This window comes from Heloderma suspectum, chromosome 5, assembly GCF_057233095.1.
Source record: "Heloderma suspectum isolate Gila_16-S chromosome 5, 16-S_ref, whole genome shotgun sequence".
NCBI lineage: Eukaryota > Metazoa > Chordata > Lepidosauria > Squamata > Helodermatidae > Heloderma > Heloderma suspectum.
The window spans coordinates 108819532-108844345 of NC_139462.1; the positions used below are offsets into that span (position 1 = coordinate 108819532).

General features: G+C 43.9%; 1 protein-coding gene across 1 annotated transcript in view; it reads left to right on the top strand.

Annotated features, from left to right (window-relative positions):
- The first annotated feature begins 923 nt into the window (after positions 1–923).
- LOC146344252 (uncharacterized) overlaps positions 924–24814 on the top strand; it is an 84897-nt gene continuing 61006 nt past the window's right edge. Inside the window, exons 1-2 of the mRNA XM_084860340.1 lie at positions 924–1850; positions 3604–3788. Coding sequence (XP_084716466.1) covers positions 3753–3788 — 36 coding nt within the window. The 5' untranslated portion in view covers positions 924–1850; positions 3604–3752. The remainder of the gene's footprint in view (positions 1851–3603; positions 3789–24814) is intronic.

Below are 24814 nucleotides of genomic sequence, written 5' to 3' on the forward strand. Positions count from 1 at the left end.
TGCAGATTTGTCCCATTCTAAAACATTGAAATGCCTCTCCTAAGGCTTAGTTACTGGCAGAAAGTGATTTAAGCTAAAATAAGCTGGTATTTTGGTATTTTAGCTCCTACCCCTTTTACCTTTGGCTCCTCCCTTTTGTCTTTGGCCCTGCCCACCACTGGAATGAGGCCCCTCAGAACTTCTGTAAAATAGAATTTTGCACTTAGCCTGAAAGTGGTTCCCCACCCCTCTTTAGGGCTGCTTCCAGGGTAAGGTTGAAAACTGAGCAGGTGCTCTGGTGGAACCAAAGTAGGAACATAAGAAAAGTCATGATGGATCACACCAAGGATCCATCCAGTCTGGCATTCTGTTCACACAGTGGCTAACCAGCCCACAAGCAGGACATGAGAGCATCCTGTCCATGTTTTCCAGCAACTGGTTTACATAGGCATAGTGTCTCTGATTATGGAGGTAGCATAAGGCCATCTGGACTAGAAGCCATTGATGGCATTATCCTCCATGAATCTGTCTTATCCCTTTAAAGCCACCCTCCACAAGATAGGAACAAGACTTCCTTTTCCAGGCAGTAACATTAGTGTTGATGAGGCCTGCACAATATGAACCCTGGGGAGCATTCCACTACTAGTCTGTCAGACTGTGCCCATTATTGTTTGCAGCCATTTCCCACTGTTTTGTAGGAGTATCTAAGGCATCCTTCCTCAACCTGGTGGCCTACAGATGTTTTGGACATCAAATCCCACAAGCCTCAGCCAGCATGGCCAATGGTCAAGAATCCTGGGAATTGTAGTCTAGAACATCTGGAGGACCTTTCTCAGGCCTCCACAGAGCTGCTAACAGGATGAAGATGTAAAGAATGTTGCTCCTCTCCTCCTAATACAGAGGGACTCGGAGTTGTTGATGCCACTTTTTCCATTTCATTTCAGCCAGCCAGCCACACTGCATGGCCCACCTGCATCTGAGCCTGTGAACCGCTGGGAGAGTGAAAATCTTGTGTGCTCTGACTATGGACTTCATCAAGGAGGAGTAGAGATAAGAGTGGGGGAGAAACAGAACAAAAAAGAAAGAGCAGGAAGAAAGAACGCTAACAGATTTGAGATGGATAGATGCTTTTGTCTTTTTCCTGTTTGTGTCAACTTTGCATGTGTTCATTCATGAAGCTGCCTATAAGACCCCTTCCTGTGTACACACACACACACACACACACACTCATACAGAATAGGATAGGATAGAGATTTCAGCAAGTGTAGCTTGCATGACAAGCTATGCTTGCTGAAGTTTCTGCTACCTGATACATACATTTAGCATGTGAAGACTTTCTCATCATATCTGCTACATGTCTTCATATGAGACACTGCTAAAGGCATATAAGCCTCACCCCTGAAAAAGGTTGGCACCCTTTCCCCAGAGTTTCTTCCTTCCATTACATTATGCCTTGCCCAGGAGTTGCTACCCTTTCTTCTTCTTCTTAATGACATTCCATTGGATGTTGTTTTAAATGAAAAGGCAAGGTGGGAATGCTCCTCTCTTCATGCATTCATACAACACAGTAGGTAGAATGCCTGAATAGAGCTTAGAATGACTGGATTTTTAAATAGGGTTGTCTTTCAAAAGATAGTAGCAAGTCTATTTGTTACCCTTAGCCCTGGCCACCCTCACTTTTAATAATATGGATGCTAATCCTATTGATTTCCATGGAACTTTCTACTGAAACTTTGCTTAGCTTCACAGCCTTAGATAGATATTTTAGCACTATTGAAAACAGATAGACATACACTTACAAACACTTCTGCTCTGAGAAAGCTATGCGTAACCAAGTCCGGGATAAGGATCTTGTTTCAGCTTTGCAGATGGTAAGCATTTATCGATGTTTTTAAGTTAGTGTTAAGCTTATTGACCTGGGGTTTTAATATTTACAGTATTTTGCCAGAATCAATGCTGTGACCTTAAGGTAAAGAAAAGAAAAACGTTTGAGTCAACAAAAATCACTTTTAGTTGATGCCAAGGGTTCCTTATAATCCTTCAAGACTTGTTGTCACTTTCTTTCTCATAACCCTATCTGGAAAAGTAAGAGGCACAACACGTTTGCACAAAATCTCCTGGGTTGTGCCAGTACATGCACCACATATACTTATAAAGTACAATTGTGCAGCCAGATGTCAAGGAGGAGAGGGCTCCTTTTGGGTAGAGGAGATAATTTGGCTTGGTGGAACTTTCTTTGATTTGCTACATTTATATCCCACCTTTCCTCCATCATGAAACTGGAGGTGTTATATAAAAGTAAAACCAGAATTTCCAGGCAGTCTCTCATCCAGCCAGTCACAGAACAGACCCAGACCTGCTTAGCTTCATCATGCCTGCAGCATCAGACCCCCAACCATGCACTTTGCTTAGCTGTGCATGGCAAGCTACTATATCTACAGTCAGAACATCTGCATAAGAACAGGCTAATCTGTTGTTGTTGTTGTTGCTGTTGTTACTTCCAATCATCTTATTATTCTACATATCCCAATAGGATGGGGAGTTTCAAAACTGACACTGTTTCTTTTTGCAAAGACTGAGCTCACCATCTAGCCCAACCCAGGATTCTGTTCCATAGCCATGGTGTAAAAATACAACAACAACAACCCCACACCAGATCCTCCCTGTTAGAAGCTGAAGCAGACCTCCATTCTCCACATTTCCTCCACAAAATGCCCCTGGAATTATGTTAAATAAGCCAGTTATTTAGCATCATTCCAGGGGTACTTTGCGGAAGAAATCTGGAGACCAGAGCTCCACTTCGGCTTCTAACAGAGAGGAAGGATTTTAAACCTTTTAATAAAAGCATGGAAAAAAGGCCTCTGTCATGGTAACTGGCCCTCCATCCAAAACTGTTTCAGATGTCCTAAATCATCTGAAACATTTGAATTCTCCACCCAAATAATCACTGCAATGGCAAATGGGGTGGTGATTTGGGTGGCGAATTCAGGATTTTCACTTCAGCCTCAGCATATATGTGATCATTACAGTATAATTTATGGATTTGTGAACCAACTTGTATTTCCTTTTGTGGGGATGGGGGTGGGGTGGGGGCTAGGATCAAATTCCAGGATGGATGGATGGATGCATTGACTGATGCAAGGGACTCTTGCTCTCATCTACAGAAATTATTTGAGACCTATACTGTGGAGAAACCACAGGGCATTTGATGATGCACTATTCTGCAATGCAGTTAGTTCAAAAGCAGATGAATGATAATAGGTAGAGCTGTGCCTGAATGACCTCTCAAAATTCTCAAGCCTATTGTGGGCAGAGAAATTGGGTGGACAATTTCACCAAATTTCTCCTAGGGGAGGAGAGAGTCTCCAACAGTTTCTCGCCAATAGGGCTCACTATTGGCAGGGGTTGTAGCCCAGGTTCATTCTTTATTTCCCAAGGGTTGTTGGTTTATTGCACTGCTTCTGTAGGTGGCAACACCATCAACTGTAGGGAGGCTTCCACTTTTCTGAGGCAGAATTTTGAATTTATTTTGGTGGCATTTTTGAGCTTACCTAATCACCATGAGGTGGCCGAGGGCGCTGTGTGTTTCCTTTCTCTATTACACATATTGCCATTCCTCTGCAGCTTCCCAGGCCACCTGCAGTTCCTGGACTGAAAAAGCCCCATGCGAGGAATTACCTCATGATGCCTTCCTCGTGGTGGCTTTAACTGAAGTGCGGGAAGCTGAGGAGGCTACAGGCTGCCACAGAGATTATTGTACGACGACAGACAGGATGCTCATGCACACTCCTCTGCCACCTCTAAATGAGGTAAGTACATGAGCCCCAAACTTAACCCATGAGAATTTCTCCGAAATTTCTCCTCCTTCGAATGTCTTTTCGAAAGCTATTTCATTTCTATCAAATTGAATGAGAATGGTAAAAAAAAAAATTGTGGGAGAAATCTTTGGCAAAGCACTAATAATAAGGCTTTATTGTAGCTTATTTTGCCTCAGTTTAAGAAACCCAGCTTCATTGCCAGTCATCCCTAATATTCCAAGAATTGGAGCTTTCTTCAAGGCAGTAGCTCATATATTATGATGACTGCCTGATGGAGATTACTCTGTATCTTAGATCTGCCACAGAATTGGAGATGAGACAACCATGGCTTCTCCCACATGATCTTCTTTCACTCCTCTTGTCTGGACTCTCAGCCACCCACTGTGTAGCACCACTGAAGTTCTGCTCATTAAACAGGTGGAGGAAATGGTGGATATGAAGACAGGGGCAGGGCAGGCAGAGGAAGGGGATCTATTCAGGAAAGCCATGACTGCTTCACCAGCCAATGTGGTAGTGGATCCAAAGGTGCAGATGGCTTTTCTGGGTTGCCACCTGGCAATCATATATTATATCCATCTCAGAAAAGCAGACCTGGCTTCAACTATAAGGAGAGAGTTGCATGTTCTCTATCACCAGAAGAAATAAAACTTCCCAACAGTCCAATTAAAAGTATTGTGGAGACAGAGATCCACTTCTATTTCGGTTTTACTATGTGCCTGATATGGACATATAAGAAATTCATTTTAGTTTTATTTTTACCAGAATTTGCCCAGTTTGTACCCCCCCCCCATAATCAAATCTGGACCTAAAAGCCATCTGAAGTCAAAGTCCATGGATTTCTGCCTTGAGAAGGTTTTACCCTCAAAGGCAGACTAAAAATAATTTTAAATACAAATAAAATAAGCTTTCCAAGACTGCAGAGTTATTTGTGCCACAAAAACAAATACATTTGAAAAATGCATACATCTGAAAAATGTGCATAAAATGTGTATATTTCAAAAATGCTGACAAGTGTTGCATACATCTGAGTAGGGATGTATGGATTTTGTTAAATCATTTCTGTCAGCGTTTCACAGATTGCCTGGCATCTTTCATTTCCTCATCTGTTCATTGATGGAATTGGATTTTTTTAGGGATGTACCAGAATGTTATTCCACTTATCCTAATGTGTACTTTCACTAATTTACACTTGCACTAAAGCATACTTGTGCTAATGTGCATTAGTATAAGTGCACGTTGGCACAAGTGTGTATTTGCACAAATCCCTCCCAAAGTTGTTTTTTAAAATTTATTTAAACAGTCCACAAATCTGCAGAATCCAAGCAAAAGCCACTCCATTGCAAAACTTGCAGGTTGGATTCATAGAAATCCAAACTCATTTGAATCCACTGCAGATTTCCCTGACATCCCTCATTTGGGATTATGTGCATGAAAATATGCATAACAATTAATCTGAAAAACAAAACAAAGCTCACAGTCTGATATGGACAGCAGTCAGGCCAAGTTTTGAAATGGAACTCGGAGAACCTTGATGCGTTCAAGTTTTCTGATTTGTACATCCCTCGATGGTATTCTGGGATGATAAGGGAATAAAATGATCTGGAGGAAGTGGTGCTTATTTATTCTGAATAAAAATGGGAAAACAGAGGAAGGAGAAAGCAGCTTCAGCAGACCCCAGTGCACGGGCTGTTGCTGAGCTACTGGCTACATTATAAGAACAAGGCATTTGCTGTGTTTTAGTGTACAAAAAATAGGGTATACAGCAAAAGGATATTCTTTCTTTTTTGTCTCTGAAGAAGCAGTGCTGCATTCAAAGTGTACAGGCCAACCCATAAATCTAAGTTGACCAGCTTGACTTTGGGCCTGAGTTAATAGAGGACTCAGCCTGGTATCTACCTCGGAAGCCAACAGAGCTGCAACTCCCCAGTCTGATTTTCCCCAACAGCTGTTGCCTTTTGGCCACTAGGTGGCAACAAACATTAGAATGATTACTGCTGACTGTTGAAGAGTAACTGAGAAGAGCGAAAGGTCATTAAGTTGCTTTCATTTTCTATCTAAGGTGTTGTCCATTTGTTTGTTCATTTGTTCTTCTGAGGAATACCTGGGGAACTCTGGTGTTCCTAGTCAGAAGCCTATCTGGAGTTCCCCAGTGAGAAGATGAATATTAGGAACAAACAAAATTCGCTGAAGGATAGTTGGCCTACGGCTGCTGATTTTCCTACACACCAGCATCTGCGGAAAGGCATTAGGTACATTGTCACTCTATGTTCATACAGGGTGATGTGGAGCCAAGAGTCCTGGCCAGCTTCCTGTAGGAAATGAGCACAGTATGAGTGGGATCTGTAGCAGGGCACAGGCAGTATGGCCATGTGTTTTTCTTTACAGAGGACAGTCCTCTATTTGAAGGGCTGTCAGAGTCCCATCTTTATTTGAGGGTGTCGTGTCCTCCATTTGAAAGGCTGTTCAGTCCAACAACCATAAGAAGGGAGAGCAGGGGCCTTCAAGTTGCCCATCAACAGTAAGCACCTGATCAGAAGACTGAGCAGGCACACAGCTCACCTCTCACTGTCCTTACATACTAATTATTTCTAAATTTAGAATTATCTCTAAATTCTATTTAAATTATAGACACCTGCCTGCTCACCCTGAAAAGGAACTGAGGTCTTCAAAGTTTCCATTCAAACACCTGAAAACCCTGGAGGGATGGTGTGTTTTTTTGGGGTGGTGGTGGTCTGAAGACCACTTGAGGGCCTCAGTCCTGTTCACTACCTGCTACCTCATCTCTTCCTCAAGGGAAAAATGCATTGGGGGCCAGTAGGGGATAGCAGGTGTTGAGAGCTCCTTCAAAGATGAGAGAAACCTGCTAGGCCTCTCTCATTCTTTTACCAGGGATGTTTCTGAAATGAAACACAATGCTGGTGGTGCTGTGGGGGTGCTGCTGGAGATCATGGAGACTACAGCCTCCATGATACCCAGCCAAAAATGTCGCAATCAGAAAAAGATGCCAGCAGCATCACTATGCTAGCAGCATCTCCTTCATTTTACAAAGCCAAGAGGGAAGGAGGAGAGCTGGTGGGCCTCTGCAATCTTCAAAAGTTCCACCCCACCTCCTGCTACCTTGTCCTGGTCCCCAAGGTAAACTTTTCCCTTGGGAAAGTGGCAGGGTAGCAGGCAGCAGGTGGGTGGGGAAGTGTCAACAGAAGTGAAGCAGGGGTCAAGAAATTCATTTTCTGTTTGTGTTCTAGCTAGGGATGTCAGAGAATTCCGCCACGAATCTTGGGGAGGCCGAATGCCAGTGCATTCGGCCGCCAGAAATTGGTGGTGGAACGGTCTGAACCCCGCCCCCTCGGGACGGGACTTACCTTGGGCGGATCTTCCTGGCGGTGGCGGCTCCGGTGGCGGTTTGGTGGCGGTTTGGCGGCAGCGGCGGCTGGTCTTCCGACCAGCTGCCGCCACCATTTCCAGTTAAAACAAAACAAAACAAAAAAACATGATAGGCTACGTAAAGATTTACGTAGCCTATCATGGCTAGATTTTTAAAAAACACCATGATAGGCTATGTAAATGTTTACGTAGCCTATCACTGCTGATTTAAAAGGAAAAAAAATGTGCATACGCAAATGGCGGCGCCCATGGGCGCCACCATTTGCATTCCTTATTTTGGCATGTCTTAGTCTATGTAAACATTTACGTAGACTAAGATGGCGAAAATAAGGGGAACGCAAATAGCGCAGATGCTACGCTATTTGCGTTCCCCTTATTTTCGCCGTCTTAGTCTACATAAATGTTTATGTAGACTAAGACGTGCCAAAATAAGGAACACAAATGGCAGCGCCCACTGGGCACCGCCATTTGCATACGCGCGTGTTTTTTTAAAAAAATTAGCCGTGATAGGCTACGTAAACATTTACGTAGCCTATCACGGCTGACTGCAGGGACGCAAACGGCGGCGGCTATGCCCGCCGCCATTTGCGGAGCCAGCCGGCCAGGATTCGGGGGGGAGGGACGGAGCGCCTCCCCCCCAGCCAGAATTTCAGGGGAGAGGGACGGAGCGCCTCCTCCCCAGCCAGAATTTCGGGGGGAGGGACGGAGTGCCTCCCCCCCACTACGAATGTCACCCTTCGAAAAGGTAAGTGACTTTCATACATCCCTCGTTCTAGCTGTCTGTAGAAACCCCATTTCATCAAGATGAGCCTGTGCACATTTGTTAAACCACCTGCATGTGTTATCTTGAGCTATTCTGGCTTCAAGGTTTTCAAGTCTGGAGCAGGACTCTGGTCAATTAGACTGAATGTTTTCAGCTGGGCTTCTGTGAGAATTTCTACCCCTCCTTCCCCCAAGGCCTAGGGAAACTTTTCAGCCAGCAAATGATTGGCTAATGAGACTCACATTTTGTCAAAGGCTCTTGAGTATAAACTCAGGGGGGCTACTGTTGCCCTTTGTCTTTGTTTGGTTTTGTCTGTTTTTGTTTCTGTCCTGGTTTTGGCTTGTGACTCTCAGTGCCACAGTTTGGGTCCTGTTCTATGTGAAGACCCATACTTAGGTATGTATTGGACAGTTGTAGGTAGTTTTTGTTATTTTCTCCCTGAAGTATTGTTTCTACATGTTACTCTGGTTCTTGTATGCCTTTTATTCCCCTCCCTGCCCTTCCCAATGTAAATAAACTTAACACCTGTATGTGTGCTTCCTTCCAAGTAAGTCTTAGTACTAAATCCAGAGCCGTCTGTTTTGTTATTGCTACTGTTTAAGGTTTCAGGTTCAAGACTTTGAGATAGAGGGTGCTGGCTTGGGTCCTTATTTCTAAGCCCTGGAGGTGATCTGTAAGGTCTGAGAGTCCCCTGTCTCAGGCTGAGGTGGACCTAAGAGGCGGTGGCAGCCTGTTTTAGTAATGCGCTGTCCCTGCTTACGCTGCCAGGAGCTGGAGCAAACCTTCCCTTCCTTCAGAGTACATGGCAGTAGGCCCGTCTTGACTCTGCTTGCAAGATTTTGAGCATGGGAACTTACTGTATCTTTCTTCACTATATCTTTACTGATACCTTACTGTATCATTTCTTACTTTCTTCAGCAAAGGGGATCGTTACCTTGTCGTGGTGCTGGAGCTTGAGCACCTCAATGACATCATGAGCTAAACCGTGAAGGGACACCTAAGATGGGAAGGTCATGGCAGAGAGGTCAGACTAAATATGATCCCTGGAGAAGGAAATGGCAACCCACCCCAGTATTCTTGCCATGAAAACTAAATGGATCAGTACAACCAGAGATATGTTGGTATACTATCGGAAGATGGGACTCCCAGGTCGGAAGATGGTCAAAATGCTACTGGGGAGGAACAGAGGATAAGTTCAAGTAGCCCCAGATTTGATGACACAGCTAGCTCAAAGCCGAAAGGACGGCTAGCAGCCAATGGTGCTGGTGGTGAACAACGAATTCGATGTTCTAAAGATCAACACACTATAGGAACCTGGAATGTAAGATCTATGAGCCAGGGCAAATTGGATGTGGTTATTGGGGAGATGTCAAGATTAAATATAGACATTTTGGGTGTCAGTGAACTGAAATGGACTGGAATGGGCCACTTCACATCAAATGACCACCAGATCTACTACTGTGGACAAGAGGACCACAGAAGAAATGGAGTAGCCTTCATAATTAATAATAAAGTGGCTAAAGCAGTGCTTGGATACAATCCAAAAAATGACAGAATGATCTCAATTTGAATTCAGGGTAAGCCATTTAACATCACAGTGATCCAAATATACGCCCCAACCACAGATGCTGAAGAAGCAGAAGTAGATCAGTTCTATGAGGATCTGCAGCACCTACTGGATAGTATGCCCAAAAAAGATGTTATTTTCATTACAGGAGACTGGAATGCTAAGGTGGATAGTCAAACGACACCTGGAATTACAGGCAAGCATGGTCTGGGAGAACAAAATGAAGCAGGACATAGGCTGATAGAATTTTGCCAAAACAACTCACTGTGCATAACAAACACTCTCTTCCAACAACCTAAGAGACGACTTTATACATGGACCTTACCAGATGGTCGACACCGAAATCAGATTGACTGCATCCTTTGTAGCCAAAGGTGGTGGACATCTATGCAGTTGGTAAAAACAAGACCTGGAGCTGATTGTAGTTCAGATCACGAACTTCTTATTGCACAATTTAGAATCAGACTCAAGAGAATAGGGAAGACCCACAGATCAGTTAGATATGAGCTCCCTAATATTCCTCATGAATATGCAGTGGAGGTGAAGAATAGATTTAAGGGACTAGATTTAGTAGATAGGGTCGCGGAGGAACTATGGACAGAAGTATGCAACATTGTTCAGGAGGTGGCAACAAAAAAACGTCCCAAAGAAAAAGAAAACCAAGAAGGCAAGATGGCTGTCTGCTGAGACACTGGAAGCAGCCCAAGAATGAAGGCAAGCAAAAGGCAACAGTGAAAGGGGGAGATATGCCCAATTAAATGCAACATTCCAGAGGTTAGCCAGAAGAGATAAGGAATTATTTTTAAACAAGCGATGTGTGGAAGTGGAAGAAGTTAATACAATAGGAAGGACAAGAGACCTCTTCCAGAAAATTAGAAACATCGGAGGTAAATTCCAGGCAAAAATGGGTATGATCAAAAACAAAGATGGCAAGGTCCTAACAGAAGCAGAAGAGATCAAGAAAAGGTGGCAAGAATATACAGAAAGTCTGTATAGGTAGGATAACAACATCGGGGATACATTTGACGGTGTGGTCAGTGAGCTAGAGCCAGACATCCTGAAGACTGAGGTTGAATGGGCCTTAAGAAGCATTGCTAATAACAAGGCAGCAGGAGATGATGGTATCCCATCTGATCTGTTTAAAATCTTGCAAGATGATGCGGTCAAGGTGATGCATGCCATATGCCAGCAAATTTGGAAAACACAAGAATGGCCAACAGATTGGAAAAGATCAACCTATATCCCCATACCAAAAAAGGGAAACACCAAAGAATGTTGAAACTATCAAACAGTGGCACTTATTTTACATGCCAGTAAGGTGATACTCAAGATTTTGCAAGGTAGACTCCAGCAATTCATGGAATGAGAATTGCCAGATGTACAAGCTGGGTTTAGAAAAGGCAGAGGAACTAGATACCAAATTGCCAATATCCACTGGGTAATGGAGAAAGCCAGAGAGTTTCAGAAAAACATCTATTTCTGTTTTATTGACTATTCTAAAGCCTTTGACTGTGTGGATCATAACAAATTACAGCAAGTTCTTGGTGGTATGGGGATACCAAGTCATCTTGTCTGCCTGAGAAATCTGTATAACAACCAAGTAGCAACGGTAAGAACACACCACGGAACAACAGACTGGTTTAAGATTGGGAAAGGAGTATGGCAGGGTTGTATACTCTCACCCTACCTATTCAACCTGTACACAGAACACATCATACGATGTGCTGGACTTGATGAAGCCGAGGCTGGAGTTAAAATCACTGGAAGAAACATTAACAATCTCAGATATGCAGATGATACTAGGGATGTACGAAAGTCACTTACCTTTTCGCAGCTTGGCTTCGCGGTGGGGGGGAGGTGCTTCACTTCTCCCCCTGAAGTTCAGGCCGGGGGGGGAGGCGCCCCGCCTCGCCCGGCTGAAATTCAGGCCGGGGGGAGAAGCGCCCCGTCTCCCCGGCTGCGAAACAAAAAGTGAAAAAAAACACCCTGTGATAGGCTACGTAACGATTAATGTAGCCTATCACGACTAGATTTCCAAAGTCAGCCGTGATAGGCTACGTAAATCGTCACATAGCCTATCACGGGTGACTTTGGGGGAAAAAAAGCGCATACGCAAATGGCGGCGGCCCATGGGGACCGCCATTTGCGTTCCTTATTTTGGCACGTCTAGTCTACGTAAAGATTTACATAGACTACGGCGAAAATAATTGAACGCTATTTGCATTGCCCTTATTTTCGCCGTAGTCTACGTAAATCTTTACGTAGACTAGACGTGCCAAAATAAGGAACGCAAATGGCAGCGCCCATGGGCCGCCGCCATTTGCGTACGTGCTTTTTTTCCCCCCCAAAGTCACCCGTGATAGGCTACGTGATGATTTACGTAGCCTATCATGGCTGACTTTGGAAATCTAGCCGTGATAGGCTACGTAAATCGTCACGTAGCCTATCACGGGTGTGTGTGTGTGTGTGGTTTTTTTACTTACTTTTTTATTTTGTAATGGCGGTGGCAGCAGCCGGTCGGGAGACCGGCCGCCGCCCCCGCCCCCCACGAAACGTCGCCGCACAGCCACTGGGACCCGCCGCCGAGAGGGAAATTTGCTGAAGGTAAGTCCCATCCCGGGGGGGATTGGGGCTGGCGGAGAATTTCCCCAACACTTTCAGGGGCCGAATGCCTCGGCACTCAGCCTCCCGAAGATTCGGGGAGAAATTCTCCACCATCCCTAGATGATACCACTTTGATGGCTGAAAGCGTGAAGGAACTGAAGAACCTCATGACGAAGGTTAAAGAAGAAAGTGCAAAAGCTGAGTTGCACTTAAACTTCAAAAAGACCAAGATTATGGCAACCAGCTTGACTGGTAACTGGCAAATAGAAGGAGAAAACATGGAGGCAGTGACAGACTTTGTCTTTCTAGGCACAAAGATTACTGCAGACGCTGACTGCAGCCAGGAAATCAGAAGACGTTTACTTCTTGGGAGGGCACTAATGACAAATCTTGATAAAATAGTGAAGAGCAGAGAGACCTCACACTGACAACAAAGGTCCACATAGTTAAAGCAATGGTATTCCCCGTAGTAACCTATGGCTGCGAGAGCTGGACCATAAGGAAGGCTGAGCAAAGGAAGATAGATGCTTTTGAACTGTGGTGCTGGAGGAAAATTCTGAGAGTGCCTTGGACTGCAAGAAGATCAAACCAGTCCATACTCCAAGAAAGAAAGCCAGACTGCTCACTTGAGGGAATGATATTAAAGGCAAAACTGAAGTACTTTGGTCACATCATGAGAAGACAGGATACCCTGGAGAAGTTGCTGATGCAAGGGAAAGTGGAAGGCAAAAGGAAGAGGGGCCGCCCAAGGGCAAGGTGGATGGATGATATTCTGGAGGTGATGGACTCGACCTTGGGGGAGCTGGGAGTGGCGACGGCTGACAGGAAGGTCTGGCATGGGCTGGTCCATGAAGTCACGAAGAGTCAGAAGCGACTGACCGAATAAACAACAAAACTTACTGTATGCCCACTCAAATTCTCAAGACATCCCTAGAAAAGCTCTCTCTTGGCTGTCGATGCCTGGATGGTCTTTGTCACCTCCACCTTTGTAGCTTGTTGTCTGATCACCATCTACTGTCCACCATGCTGCTTTTCTGCTGTTTCCCTCCACCCTCTCTTTCCCCCACAAGGGAGTGGCTTAAATGTGTAGTGTGTGCTGGGACCTCTTTAGTTTGGTAGTGCCATGTCTCTCTGAACGTAGCTTTTTAAGTATGTGGGGTGGTTATGTTGTAGAGCTGCAAGGAGTTCATTAGCACTGTGACTCCTAACAAAGTCTAGGCTATCAATGGCTGCTAGTCCTAATGGCTATATGCCACCTCCAGCATCAGAGGCAGTATGCACAGATATAGGCCTGTGCACTGCTTTGGTCTGAATCCCAAAGCAGATAGGGGTGATTTGGTCCAAATCCAAAGTGGGTCCGGAGCGGTCTGAAGCAGGTCGGAGAGATCTGAACTGCTTAGGATTGCTTCAGACTGTTCTGAAACCAAGACAGCCTGTCTGAGCAAATGTAAAAACTTGCCAGATAAAGGAGGGGGAGAGGAGGAGTTGGGGGGGGGGGTAACTGAGCCTCAGAAAGTGACATCTCCAGGTGCTAATACGGCTGAACTTCTAACCCAGCAGTTTGTTTTCTTGCCTTGTATTGCTTGTTCTTTGGCTCCCCCCAACCTTTTCAGTTACTATCCCTTACCTTCCATATTTCAAATCTCTATGTTCTTATAAAAAACCCAAAAGAATACCAAAAAAACAACAACCCCCGCACACCCTTTTCTCTTCCGTTAAGCTTTAGTGTTAAGCTCACCCCTTAGCTTGTAGGTAGTTTCTTTCTTTCTTTCTTTCTTTTGTCTGCATCAGCTTTTCTTTTGGTCTTGTGTGTGTCTGTCTGTGTGCTGTGTGACTACACCACTTATTGTACACGAACAAAAAGTGTGTGGCCAAAGCAGTACACTAATACACAGTCCAATATATACTGTGGGACAAAGCACTGCACAACACATAATATAAAGCATCAGCACTTTTGCTGATTTTTCAAGACACTTTGCCTGTTGCTTGTTTTCCCTTGTGTACATCAAACGACTATAAGAAGGATACGATCAGGCTAGGATATATGTATTTTTTTAATGTTTGCTTCATCTTACCCTTCCTGGGGAAAAGGGCTGCCAAAATAAGAAGGGGGCTGGAACAACTCCTCTATAAAAGGCTTCAATGTTTGGGCTAGTTAATTTAGAAGAAAGGCAAATAAAGTAAGAGGTTTATAAAATTATATGGAGTAGAGAGAGTACAGCAATGCAATTAATAAATAAAGCCCAGTGAGTTCAGTCAGTGTGACTTTTCCAGGTAATGTGTTTTGCAATTTGCAGCCAAAGAGAAGTTTCACTTTTCTTTCTTCCCTTAATGAGAGCCTCAAGTCAGTGGCAGATTCAGGGCAGATCAAAGGAGAGTACTTTTGCCCTTCAAAAAAAATAAAAGAAACCCCTACACCAGACATTAGGAATACTGACCTCCCTAACTATTACCTTAATGCCTTCTTCAGATCTCTAATCCCCTGTGTGTCTGACAGTTTTTTAGTTTCTTTTGTTTCAGTTTCTGAGAAAAGGCAAATTTACGCATGGGTAGCGCAAAAACTACTGGACCAAACTGTCTGAAATTTGGCTGGTTCAGTTACCTCCATTGGGGGAGCCAGGTGCCCAGTTTTATGCACATCTTTGGAAGCACTGAAGAATTATAGGTCTTTGCTTTGAGAGATTTCCCTGAAAAAAGCAACTTTTATGTGCGCCTAGCACAAAAACTGCAGGGCCAAACTCTATGCAATTTGGCTGGTTCAGTCACCACCATTGTGGCTACCCAAATTTAATGTATTTCTCATAAAAATGGGAAAATGTATGGTCATTTCTGTCTTCCAATGCAAGTCAATGGGAAAATGTAAACTCTGAATAATTTCGATATCCGAATCTTGATTTGGATCTGAAACTGAAGCGAATCGGGTCCAAATCGGTCTGAAGTGAATCAGGGCTGATTCAGAAGTCCTGAATCTGCCTCTGGAGTGATTGGGGGTGGGGGTGTCTGTGCACAGCTCTACGTATATACACTAGTTGCTGGGAAATGCAACTGGGAAGATGCTATTGCACTCATGTCCTACTTGTGGGTTTCCCACAGGCAGCTGGTTGGCCACTGTGTGCACAGATTGCTGGACTAGATGGATCCTTCAGCATGGTTCTCCTTATGTTCTTAAAGTCAGATACATTTAGGGTTGGCGGAGAATTTCTCCCCGAAAATTCGGGGGGCCGAGCGCCAACGTGTTCGGCCCCCCGAACAAGTTTTGGGGAGAAATTCTCTGCACCCCCCCGCCCCCCGCACCACCCCCCGGGACGGGACTTACCTTTGCCGAATGTCCCTCCCGGCGGCAGGTCCCGGCGGCGGTTCGTCGGGTCTTCGTCAGGGGCGGGGGCGGCAGCCGATCTTTCGACCGGCTGCCGCCGCCGCCATTCCAATAAAACTAAAAAAACAACAACGCCCCCGTGATAGGCTACGTGATGATTAACGTAGCCTATCACGGCTAGATTTGCAAAGTCAGCAAATTACGTAGGACTATTACGTAAGATTACGTAGACTACGGCAAAAATAAGGGCAACGCTTTTTGTGTTGCCCTTATTTTCGCCGTAGTCTACATAAAGATTTACATAGATTACAGCGACCAAATAAGGAACGCAAATGGCGGCTCCCTATGGGGGCCGCCATTTGCGTACGTGCTTTTTTTTTTTTTTTAAGTCACCCGTGATAGGCTATGTGACGATTGACGTAGCCTATCACGGCTGACTTTGCAGATCTAGCCGTGATAGGCTACGTTAATCGTCACGTAGCCTATCACAGGGGCTTTTTTTTAAAAAAAACTTTTGAGTTTGCGGCCGGGCGAGGCGAGGCGCCTCCTCCCCGGCCTGAATTTCGGCTGGGCGAGGCGGGAAGCCTCCCCCCCTGGCCTGAATTTCGGCCAGGCAAGGCGGGAAGCCTCCCCCCCCCCGGCCTGAACTTCGCGGGGAGAGCAGCGAAGCGCCTCCCCCCCACCGCGAAAAGCTGCGAGACCAGGTAAGTGACTTTCGTGCACCCCTAGATACATTATTATTATCAGAGACAGTAGGACTTTAATACCAATTGCTGGAGAAGATGGCTGGGAGAATACTATTTCTCTCATGTCCTGCTTGTGGGCTTCTCATAGAAATCTGGTTGGCCATTGTGGGAATGGAATCCTGGACCAGATCCAGCACAGCTCTTCTTATTTCTTATATTCAAAGTTCCCAAAAGTTAAGTGGGAAATTTGTTACAAAGCTAGTTTTATCTAATGGCTAACATTTCTTCATTATGGGCCCCATACATTTTCAAACCATTGTGCCAAACACCTGGTCTGCCTTTTCCCTTAAACATGCTTGGGCTAATTTTGTCAGCAAGATTGTCCCCCATTCAGTTGTTCATGTAGGCTTTTCTGTATTGCCATTTAGATTAAAGAGGACAGATAATGATTGTGATTTATCTAATATCATTTCATTTCTAATATTTCTCCACATTGTTTTACAATAGGGTCTCATCCCAGGACACAATAAGTGTGTGCTTTATAGAAGAAGAAAAGAATGAAAAACAAAATGAATGAGCCCCATTTGTTTCATTCATTTTAGTTATTTAAAAAGGACTGGAATTCAAACAAATGCGTTCTGAAAGAAACCTCCATTTGTTTCTCATTTCATTTGTTTCATTCTTTTCTCATTCATTTCTATTGGAATGTACACACATTCAGAAAAGTTACAGAGACAGCCCTGTTAGGCTGTGTTTGTGTGCCTCTTAAAGTTTCCTATCTACCTTAAAATATGGCAGATCAGATCCTCTGGGCAGGTCGTAGAATGCTTGAAAACGTCATGCCAACTGGACATAAAACAGATAAGTTACAAACAGCAGAAGAGTATCCCAATTGCTGAGTCTCCCATTAAAAGCAATAAGAAGCATATATAATGTGCACCTTTTAAAATTGTCTGTAGAATGGATACCCTTTCCTGAACCATCTGAAATATGGAAAATGAGACACTTTGACAGAGGAGAAGGATGGTAGAAAATATTTTAATCGGATGAAAAACACAGAAGTTACAGGCAGCAAGAGACTGTCTCGGTCTCCCACTGAAAGAAAAAGGAAATAAAAACAAATGGGAATAATGAAAACGAATGGAGTAACTCTGAATCAATTATGAAAATGGATGGAAAGCAAGTGAATTAATATTAAAAAAAGGAAAAGAATGACTTTTGTGGGTTGCATTCAATGTTAGTCTTACTTAAAGAAGACCCACTGAAATTAATGGGACTTAAGTTAGACCAGCATTGGATAAAACCAATTGGATACATCTCTTAATAAGGAAGATGAGTGGAGTATCTAAGAACATCTTTTTCCCTTGCAGAGCACTACAAGAGATCTATATCTAAAGCTCTCTTTAGTGTGCAGAACCAGTTGTGTGGTACGTGGGATCCAAGCCTCAGTATGGTTTAATTTATCATTTTCAGCTTTTCATCTATCCACTTTATGCAGCTTATTCTACTAATATAATTGGATGTCATGCACCATAGTGATATTTTGCAACTGATGGATGACTTTAAAGGTAGGCTTTTATAAAGAACATGCTAATTAAAAATCAGCTTACAACCCAAGCCATTTCTACTTACTTATACCATAATATGTTCAGAAAATGCATCCAAACAGTCTCTCAAAAATATTTGCTGCTTAGGTTTTTGTTTGACTCATTTGCCACTTTTTGACATCCTGAAATTGGTACACCCATATGCCTCTAACTGGGTGTGTTTTCATTAAAATAGAAACCAGCAACCCATGTCACATTCATGTTCAAATAACGTTAAAGTTTTGACCTGGGGGAAGAAAATACGCTAAAAAATAATGTAAATAATGTAGTAATACTATAATAGAAAGGAAGTTATTGGACTTTCCCCTTGTATTTTGTCTGGTACGGCAACAAAATGTAAAAGATATTTCAACTTTCTGTGGTTAAACTAGGAAATTCTGTTGCATGAAGGAATTCTAGTAGGTCAGGAAGACATGACAGCACTCAAATTTAGTATAGGTTTTTAAGGGATGTACAGATCCTCCTTGAGAAATGCTGGTACTTTTATTGAAATTAAGGCTGAGCTGAAATGACTTGTCTCATTTCATTTTCATTTTTGTGAGTGTTGAAAAAAGTACAGAAGGGCTAATCTGCATTTCTGGTCTGTGCTTTTCTTTCATGCTTCCACCCATAATTCCTTTCCATTCTGTTTCTGGTCTACTCTGCATTACAAAACCCCCTTCAAATATATAATTAAAAGTGTATTTTTCTCCCAGTATTTGTATTTAAATGCTTACGTTGATTAATTTAAACCACTGAGAACTCTGTTGCAACATCCAGAGAAGTTTGATATCCCTTGGACAGCCAAGTTCCAATCCATGCATTAGTCTGAGAGATGCAGATCAGGTTATTTTGTACAGGAATTCACAAAGAGTGAAAGCCTCAAACATCCTTTTTCAAAAGTACCTCCTCTTTTTGGCAGATATATCATAGAATAGCAGGGTTGGAAGGGGCCTATAAGACCATTGAGTCTAACCCCCTGTGTTTGAACATAAATGGGCTCTTTTCATGCTGTTCTTTAATCTCCAGCACTTTCCTCTCTCTCCTTTGCCTTCAATGTCCTTGGCCTCGTTTGCCATCACTGCCATTTAATCCTGTCAGCTGTGGCAATCCACATGATGTTATCACTGGTATCAAATTGTTACAAATGATGATGTCAGGGACCCTCATCAACAAAATCACATGAGTTGCCACAGCCAACTGAATTAAATGCCAGCTGGTAGGACAAAAATCTGAGAACAGTAAAGAAGGGGAAGAATAGACATGAAAATGCAGCAACCAAGGAAAATAAAAGCTGTTGAGTGTCTACTTGAATAGACCAAAATATCACAGATATTCTTTCCTCAAGATCTCTGTATTTCTTATTTCCCTACCTGAGAGAGAAGTGGTTTCTTTGGAAACCTTTAACTAGCCTACAGGCCTGTTCATCCTAGAGAAATAATCCACAATTGCATAGCAAATGAAGATGTAAAAACAAAACAAAACCCTCTTGGATTTAGGCTTGTGGTAGCTGAGAATGTCATGTCATATTTAAATGATGATCTAAATATTTAAAGAACCAAGTTTGTCCAGTATTGTCAAGACAATGGAGACAATACCTATTCAGCATAGATAATACTACTTTACAGAAGTATGTGAAACTTCCTAGTTTGTTTACATCCTACTCTTTGTCAAGGGGAACTAGAAAAACAATTTCCAAATATATAATTCAACACAATGCCATAATCTAAAAGATGGAGACTATATACAATCACATTTGTATATAGACCATTTGTACTGCTTCCTGTAACTAAATAATTATTTCCTAGCACCTTTTTGAGGCTTAACTCTGTTTGTTGCTCATAGGGATGTACGAAACCACTTACCTGTTTCGTAAGTGGCATCTGCGGTGGGGGAGGGGAGGCGCTCCATCCCTCTCACCGGAATCCTTGCCGGCTGGCTCCGCTCCGTGGCGACACCTGCGGTGCAGCTCTGCGGATGCAAATGGCGGCTGGCGTAGTGGCTGCCATTTGCATCCCTTCACTGAGCCATGATAGGCTACGTAAATATTTACATAGCCTATCACGGCAAAGAGTGGGGACGCAAATGGCATCCGCTGCGCCATTTGCGTCCCTGCTTTTGCCGTGATAGGCATGTAAATATTTTTTACAGTGGAGCCACCACCGGAGCCACTGCCGCTACCGGAGCCATCGCTGAAGGAGCCGCAGCCAGGTAGGCTTCGTTCCGGGAGGCTTCCGCGGGGTGGTGGGGCGGGTTGCTCCATTCCGCCACAGATTCTGGGGGGCTGAATTCACTGGAATTCGGCCTCCCTGGGATTTGTGGTGGAATTCTCTGACATCCCTAGGCCCAGGAGTAAAAAAAAAAAAGAAGCCCCCTTATATGGAGGGAAGCAATCACATGCTATTTTGGATCCAAAGTTTGGAAGATATTATTGTACTCTAATTTAAAGAGCCAATAAACTCAAACCATCAGAAAATAATAATAATAATATATATTTGTTGAAATAAACTTTAAAATGCTAAATACCATAGTATCTTCTGCTGCTCTATAGCATTAAAAGTGTGGGTGTGTGCACATGCACATGTGCATGCAAATGCACGTGTGCATGTCTTCAGAGGCTATTCCACATGCAGAACAAAAAACAACTGGACTGGTAGTTAATCTTACTTCAGCAATGGCAATAGGACAGCATCCTCTACCATACCTGATGGCAGCAGGCTAGTTTATGAGGTGCAGCTCTGTCTTCCATTGCCTCCCCACCACTCCCCGCCCACCAGTATCTGCTATCTGAGCATCCACCTCACTCTGCCTAATGATAGGGCTGGCCCTGTGTCTTCATCACTTCATTATATTGTAATGCTGCTAAGAACAAGCACCAACCCAGGATGTGAGTTTTCTCCATCAATTAAGATAACAAATGCAGAGATGTTTGCAAATGTCAAATTACGTTTCAGAGGGTTAATTTGGGGTGGGGTGCAAAGGATTTCTTTAGTAACCTTTTAACCTCTCTGTGCTCAAGCACGACCTTTACGGGATTAAAATTTGGAATGTCGAAAGGCTGCAGAGGCCCAAACATTGTGATGCACAACGTAATGAGACAGTAAGGTTTCAGCTGGTATCAATGGCAGAATTTTCACACACCGAGTGAGAAACCTCACACAGGAATGTTAAATCAATGAAATAACAAAGGCACCATAAAAAGCAGGATATGCCACAATATTTCCACAAACAAGCTATATTTATTAGAGCAGACTGCAGCCAACGTTGTTAATATTCTAGGAAAACAGACAAATTGCTGCAATTTGTTTGTCCTCTTGCAAATTTGAAAGTAATGATGGCTGAGAAGGTTTGTAATGTTGTATTTCTTGATTTAGCATAGATAGTGCAATAACTCTCACTATTAGAAATAATGGAGTTGATGACCTCCCTTTTGAAACTGACATGGACCCAAATTCACTGCTGAATTATTTTCATACCTCAGTCACAAATCATGCTCCCAACTGGAACCAATTCTATGTTTTTTATGTTTTTTGGGGGGTTGTTGTTGTTATTGTTATGAATAGGAAGAAGCAACTTACAAACTGAATAAATCAAGAATATCACACAAATTTTTCACATCTGCTTTTAGAGTTCCCTTTCATAGTGCCTATTCCACAATAGCGGTTCTCTGGCTATTGTTATTGGTATTATCTATAACACTTTTCATTATACAAAATTATTTACTATTCTTATTTCTTCTACTTTCACAACAACTTGTAGACGACAATGAGTCAAGAGAACAGGGTTCCCAACTCCCAAAAGACATAAAGGGGGCAATATTACAAAACATATGTTCATCTAAGGTGTACAGCCATTTCATGTGCATTCCAGTTCCCTGCTGCCAAGTAATACATTCACACATGATACCAGCCAATACCATCCATAAGCAATACAGGTGCCAACAGTTTGTAAACACAAATTGAGAATTAAAACTGCATAACTGAAGCTAGTGAGCCCAAACACATACATATGCAGGGTATTATGAAGCATTTAGGAGTAGGGCTGTGTAGGGACCCCTCAATCTGATGTGGAAGCCACTTTGTGGCTTCAGAAGCAGGCCCGATTTGGCTCAGGCTGATTCGCCCACCCCAACCTGACTTGGACCCAAACTTGAAGCAGGATTTGGATGGCCAAATCCTGCTTCAGGCCCCCACATGAACCCCAGATCCTTACCTTGCCTCTGCCTTCTCCTCCTCTGCCTCCGCCTTCTCCTCTGCCACCTCCTCCTCCACCACTGCTGCCACCTCCTCCTCCATTACCACCACTGCCTGCACCAGCTCATGAGGCCTGGATGCACACTGGCTCTTATTGCAGGGAGTCACCATTTTTAAAATGGCAACTTCCTGAGTTGTCATTTTAAAAATGGCAATTCCCTGCGATAAGAACCGGTGCATGTCCAGGCCTCAGGATCTGGTGGTGGCGATGACAGCTCCGGCAATGGCAGCAGCATGGCAGTGGAGGCAACGACAGTGATGACGCTGGTGGAGACAGCAGCAATGGAGGCCATGAAGGTGGTGGCAATGGTGGTGGCAGTTATGGTTGGCTCTCAGGTAAGGACCTGGAGGCACCAGTGCAGCTGGGCTGGAGGTGCCCAAGCTGCGAAGCACACCAAGGCTCTTTGGAGAGCCCCCGACTTGCTTCAGGTCACTTCAGGCCCCCTCCACTCCACCTCAGAAGGGGCTTAAAGTGACCCAAAGCAGCCCACTTCGACTCAGGCTTTGGACCTTGGGGCAAAGCAGTGCACAGCCCTATTTAGAAGACACTCAAGAAGACATCTACTCATTTTATAGATGGAGGAACAGTAAAGTGGGGAGTTTCAAGGCAGAAAGAGAGTAAGTGATTCTGCGGCAGAGAACTTGAAACCCATCCCAGAGTAAGTCAGCTAAGCCATGGCTTCAGATCAAGTGAATCCATGGCCAAGAATTAAAACAAATAATTCTTAAATAATAATTAAAATAAAACAGGGAAAGCAGGTCTCTGGTAGTGAACCACTTTAGCCACATACTACAGATTAAGCAAAAAAAGTATGTGTTAAGGTTTTGAACATACATTTATTCATCCATCTCTCTCTCCCTCTCTCTCCCTCACTCTTTCTCTCTCTCTCTCTCTCTCTCTCTCCAGCAATCTCTCCTTCTCATTATGGTGACTCGCCCAAGACCATCCAGTGAGTTTCATTGCTGGGTGGGAATATGAACTTAGAACTTCATTACATTCCAATGAATGTATCTGGGTCCTCAGTTTATGTCTCATTCAGCCCCAAACTATGATCACCAAAGAAATCTTTCCAGCCAACAATTGCTGGGAAGGAAATGTGGATTTATCTTTGTGTTTGACCTTGCTGTCATTACAAAGACATACATTTCTGGCATTAATGCATTTTCTGAATGCTTCTGTAAACATATTTTCAAAATGTAAGCAAGGAAATGCAATGCCCAAAGCAGCTAGCATCCCAGGGGCATTCTTGTTCCATGGCCTACATTCTAAAAAAGCACTGTGACAGAGGGAAATTTACCCATCACCCACTGGGCTGTGATTTATTAACATCTACCTGCTTCCTATTTTCTACTCCAGTTTCTTTAATGCTGAAGCAATTTTGAGGCTGATGGACAATTTGACTGCCCGGTTTTCTCCAAAATCCTGGTTTGAAATGAAGAAAGGGAGGAGAATGATGCCTTTTTGAGCGATATAGTATGTGGAGTGGTTTTGATGTATGGATTATGCTACTTTATTATGATTTGAAGCCTTAAGCAACAGTCCTAGTCATGAGAGCCACTCATTGGGGGGCATAGGATTCAGCAGAAACCCTGCTGTGCCCGTGGAACACCTGGTATGCCACCACTATGACAGATACACTGGCAGAACATGTGTCAGGTGCAGATACACCAGAGAAATATCTGAAATGGTATAGAGTTATGGCCAGGACCTGGGCAGCAAGGGAGATGAGCATGTGTACACTTTATCCTATGTGCCTTTAAACCAGGGATGTCGCAGGGGTCCAGCTGGGGCTCGAGGCCTGGTGAGAAATTGCCAGCTCAGCCCCCTAGATGCCGGTCTGCAGATCCCCAAAGCTTGCCTGGCTTGGGCAAGATGCAAAATGGCAGCCTGGCCCATTTCATAAAGGCTGATTTTGTGCAATTGGCAGCCATAAAGCAGCCACTTACACAAGATTACAGGTGTAATCTTGCATAAATGGCCGCTTTACAGCAGCCATCCATGTAAAATTGGCCTTTACAAAAAAGGTCGAGCTGACATTTTTATACAAAATGGTGGCTTGGTGAGGGATTAGGTCACTGCTTGCCACTTGCTGGGTGCTCATGGACCACCGGGCAACTTGCTATGCATGGCAAGCAGGGGTGGCCAGCTGGTGGGGGTCCAGCAAACACCATGCGACCCAGATCATGGTGCGTTCACCCATCCCTACTTCAAACCATGGCCTACCCCCATTAATGATGCAACTTTATACCAGCCGTTGATGACAGCACAAAGAATTTCCCTCCCACTGACTTTGATGGGAGGTGGGAAATTGTTGCCCCCACATCAACAACTGCCCTGGCTGCATTGTCATGACAGAGCATAGGATATGGTATAACTCCCATCCAGTCACAGCACATCATCTTCAGGATATCAACCCCACACAGGGAAACCGCAACTCAAATGATAGGGTGCATGGTGAGGCTATCTCTCTCTGACCTTGTTTTATGAATGCTGAGAGCTCACAAGGGGGGACCGTGGTGTTGGGAAACCAGGAGGAAGGAGACTTTGCATAAAACACCCTGGCCTCACAACTCATATGGGAACACATTGCTAATGCTTCTCAGCCTAGAACTCTAACCAATACCTAACCTTGGGGTTTCAAACACAAACACCCAAAGGCCAAGCCTTCCACTCCATCAGCACTCTTGCATCAGCCACAGTTCAGTAATTCAGAAAACAGCCAAATTCATCTTGGACTAGTTCAGAGACTGCCTACTTTGACTCAGGTCCAAATCTGAATCTTGATTCAGAAATCCAAATCTTCATACTCCCCATTGACTATCATTGGAAATCAACAAATGGTGAAACTTTTTTCTCT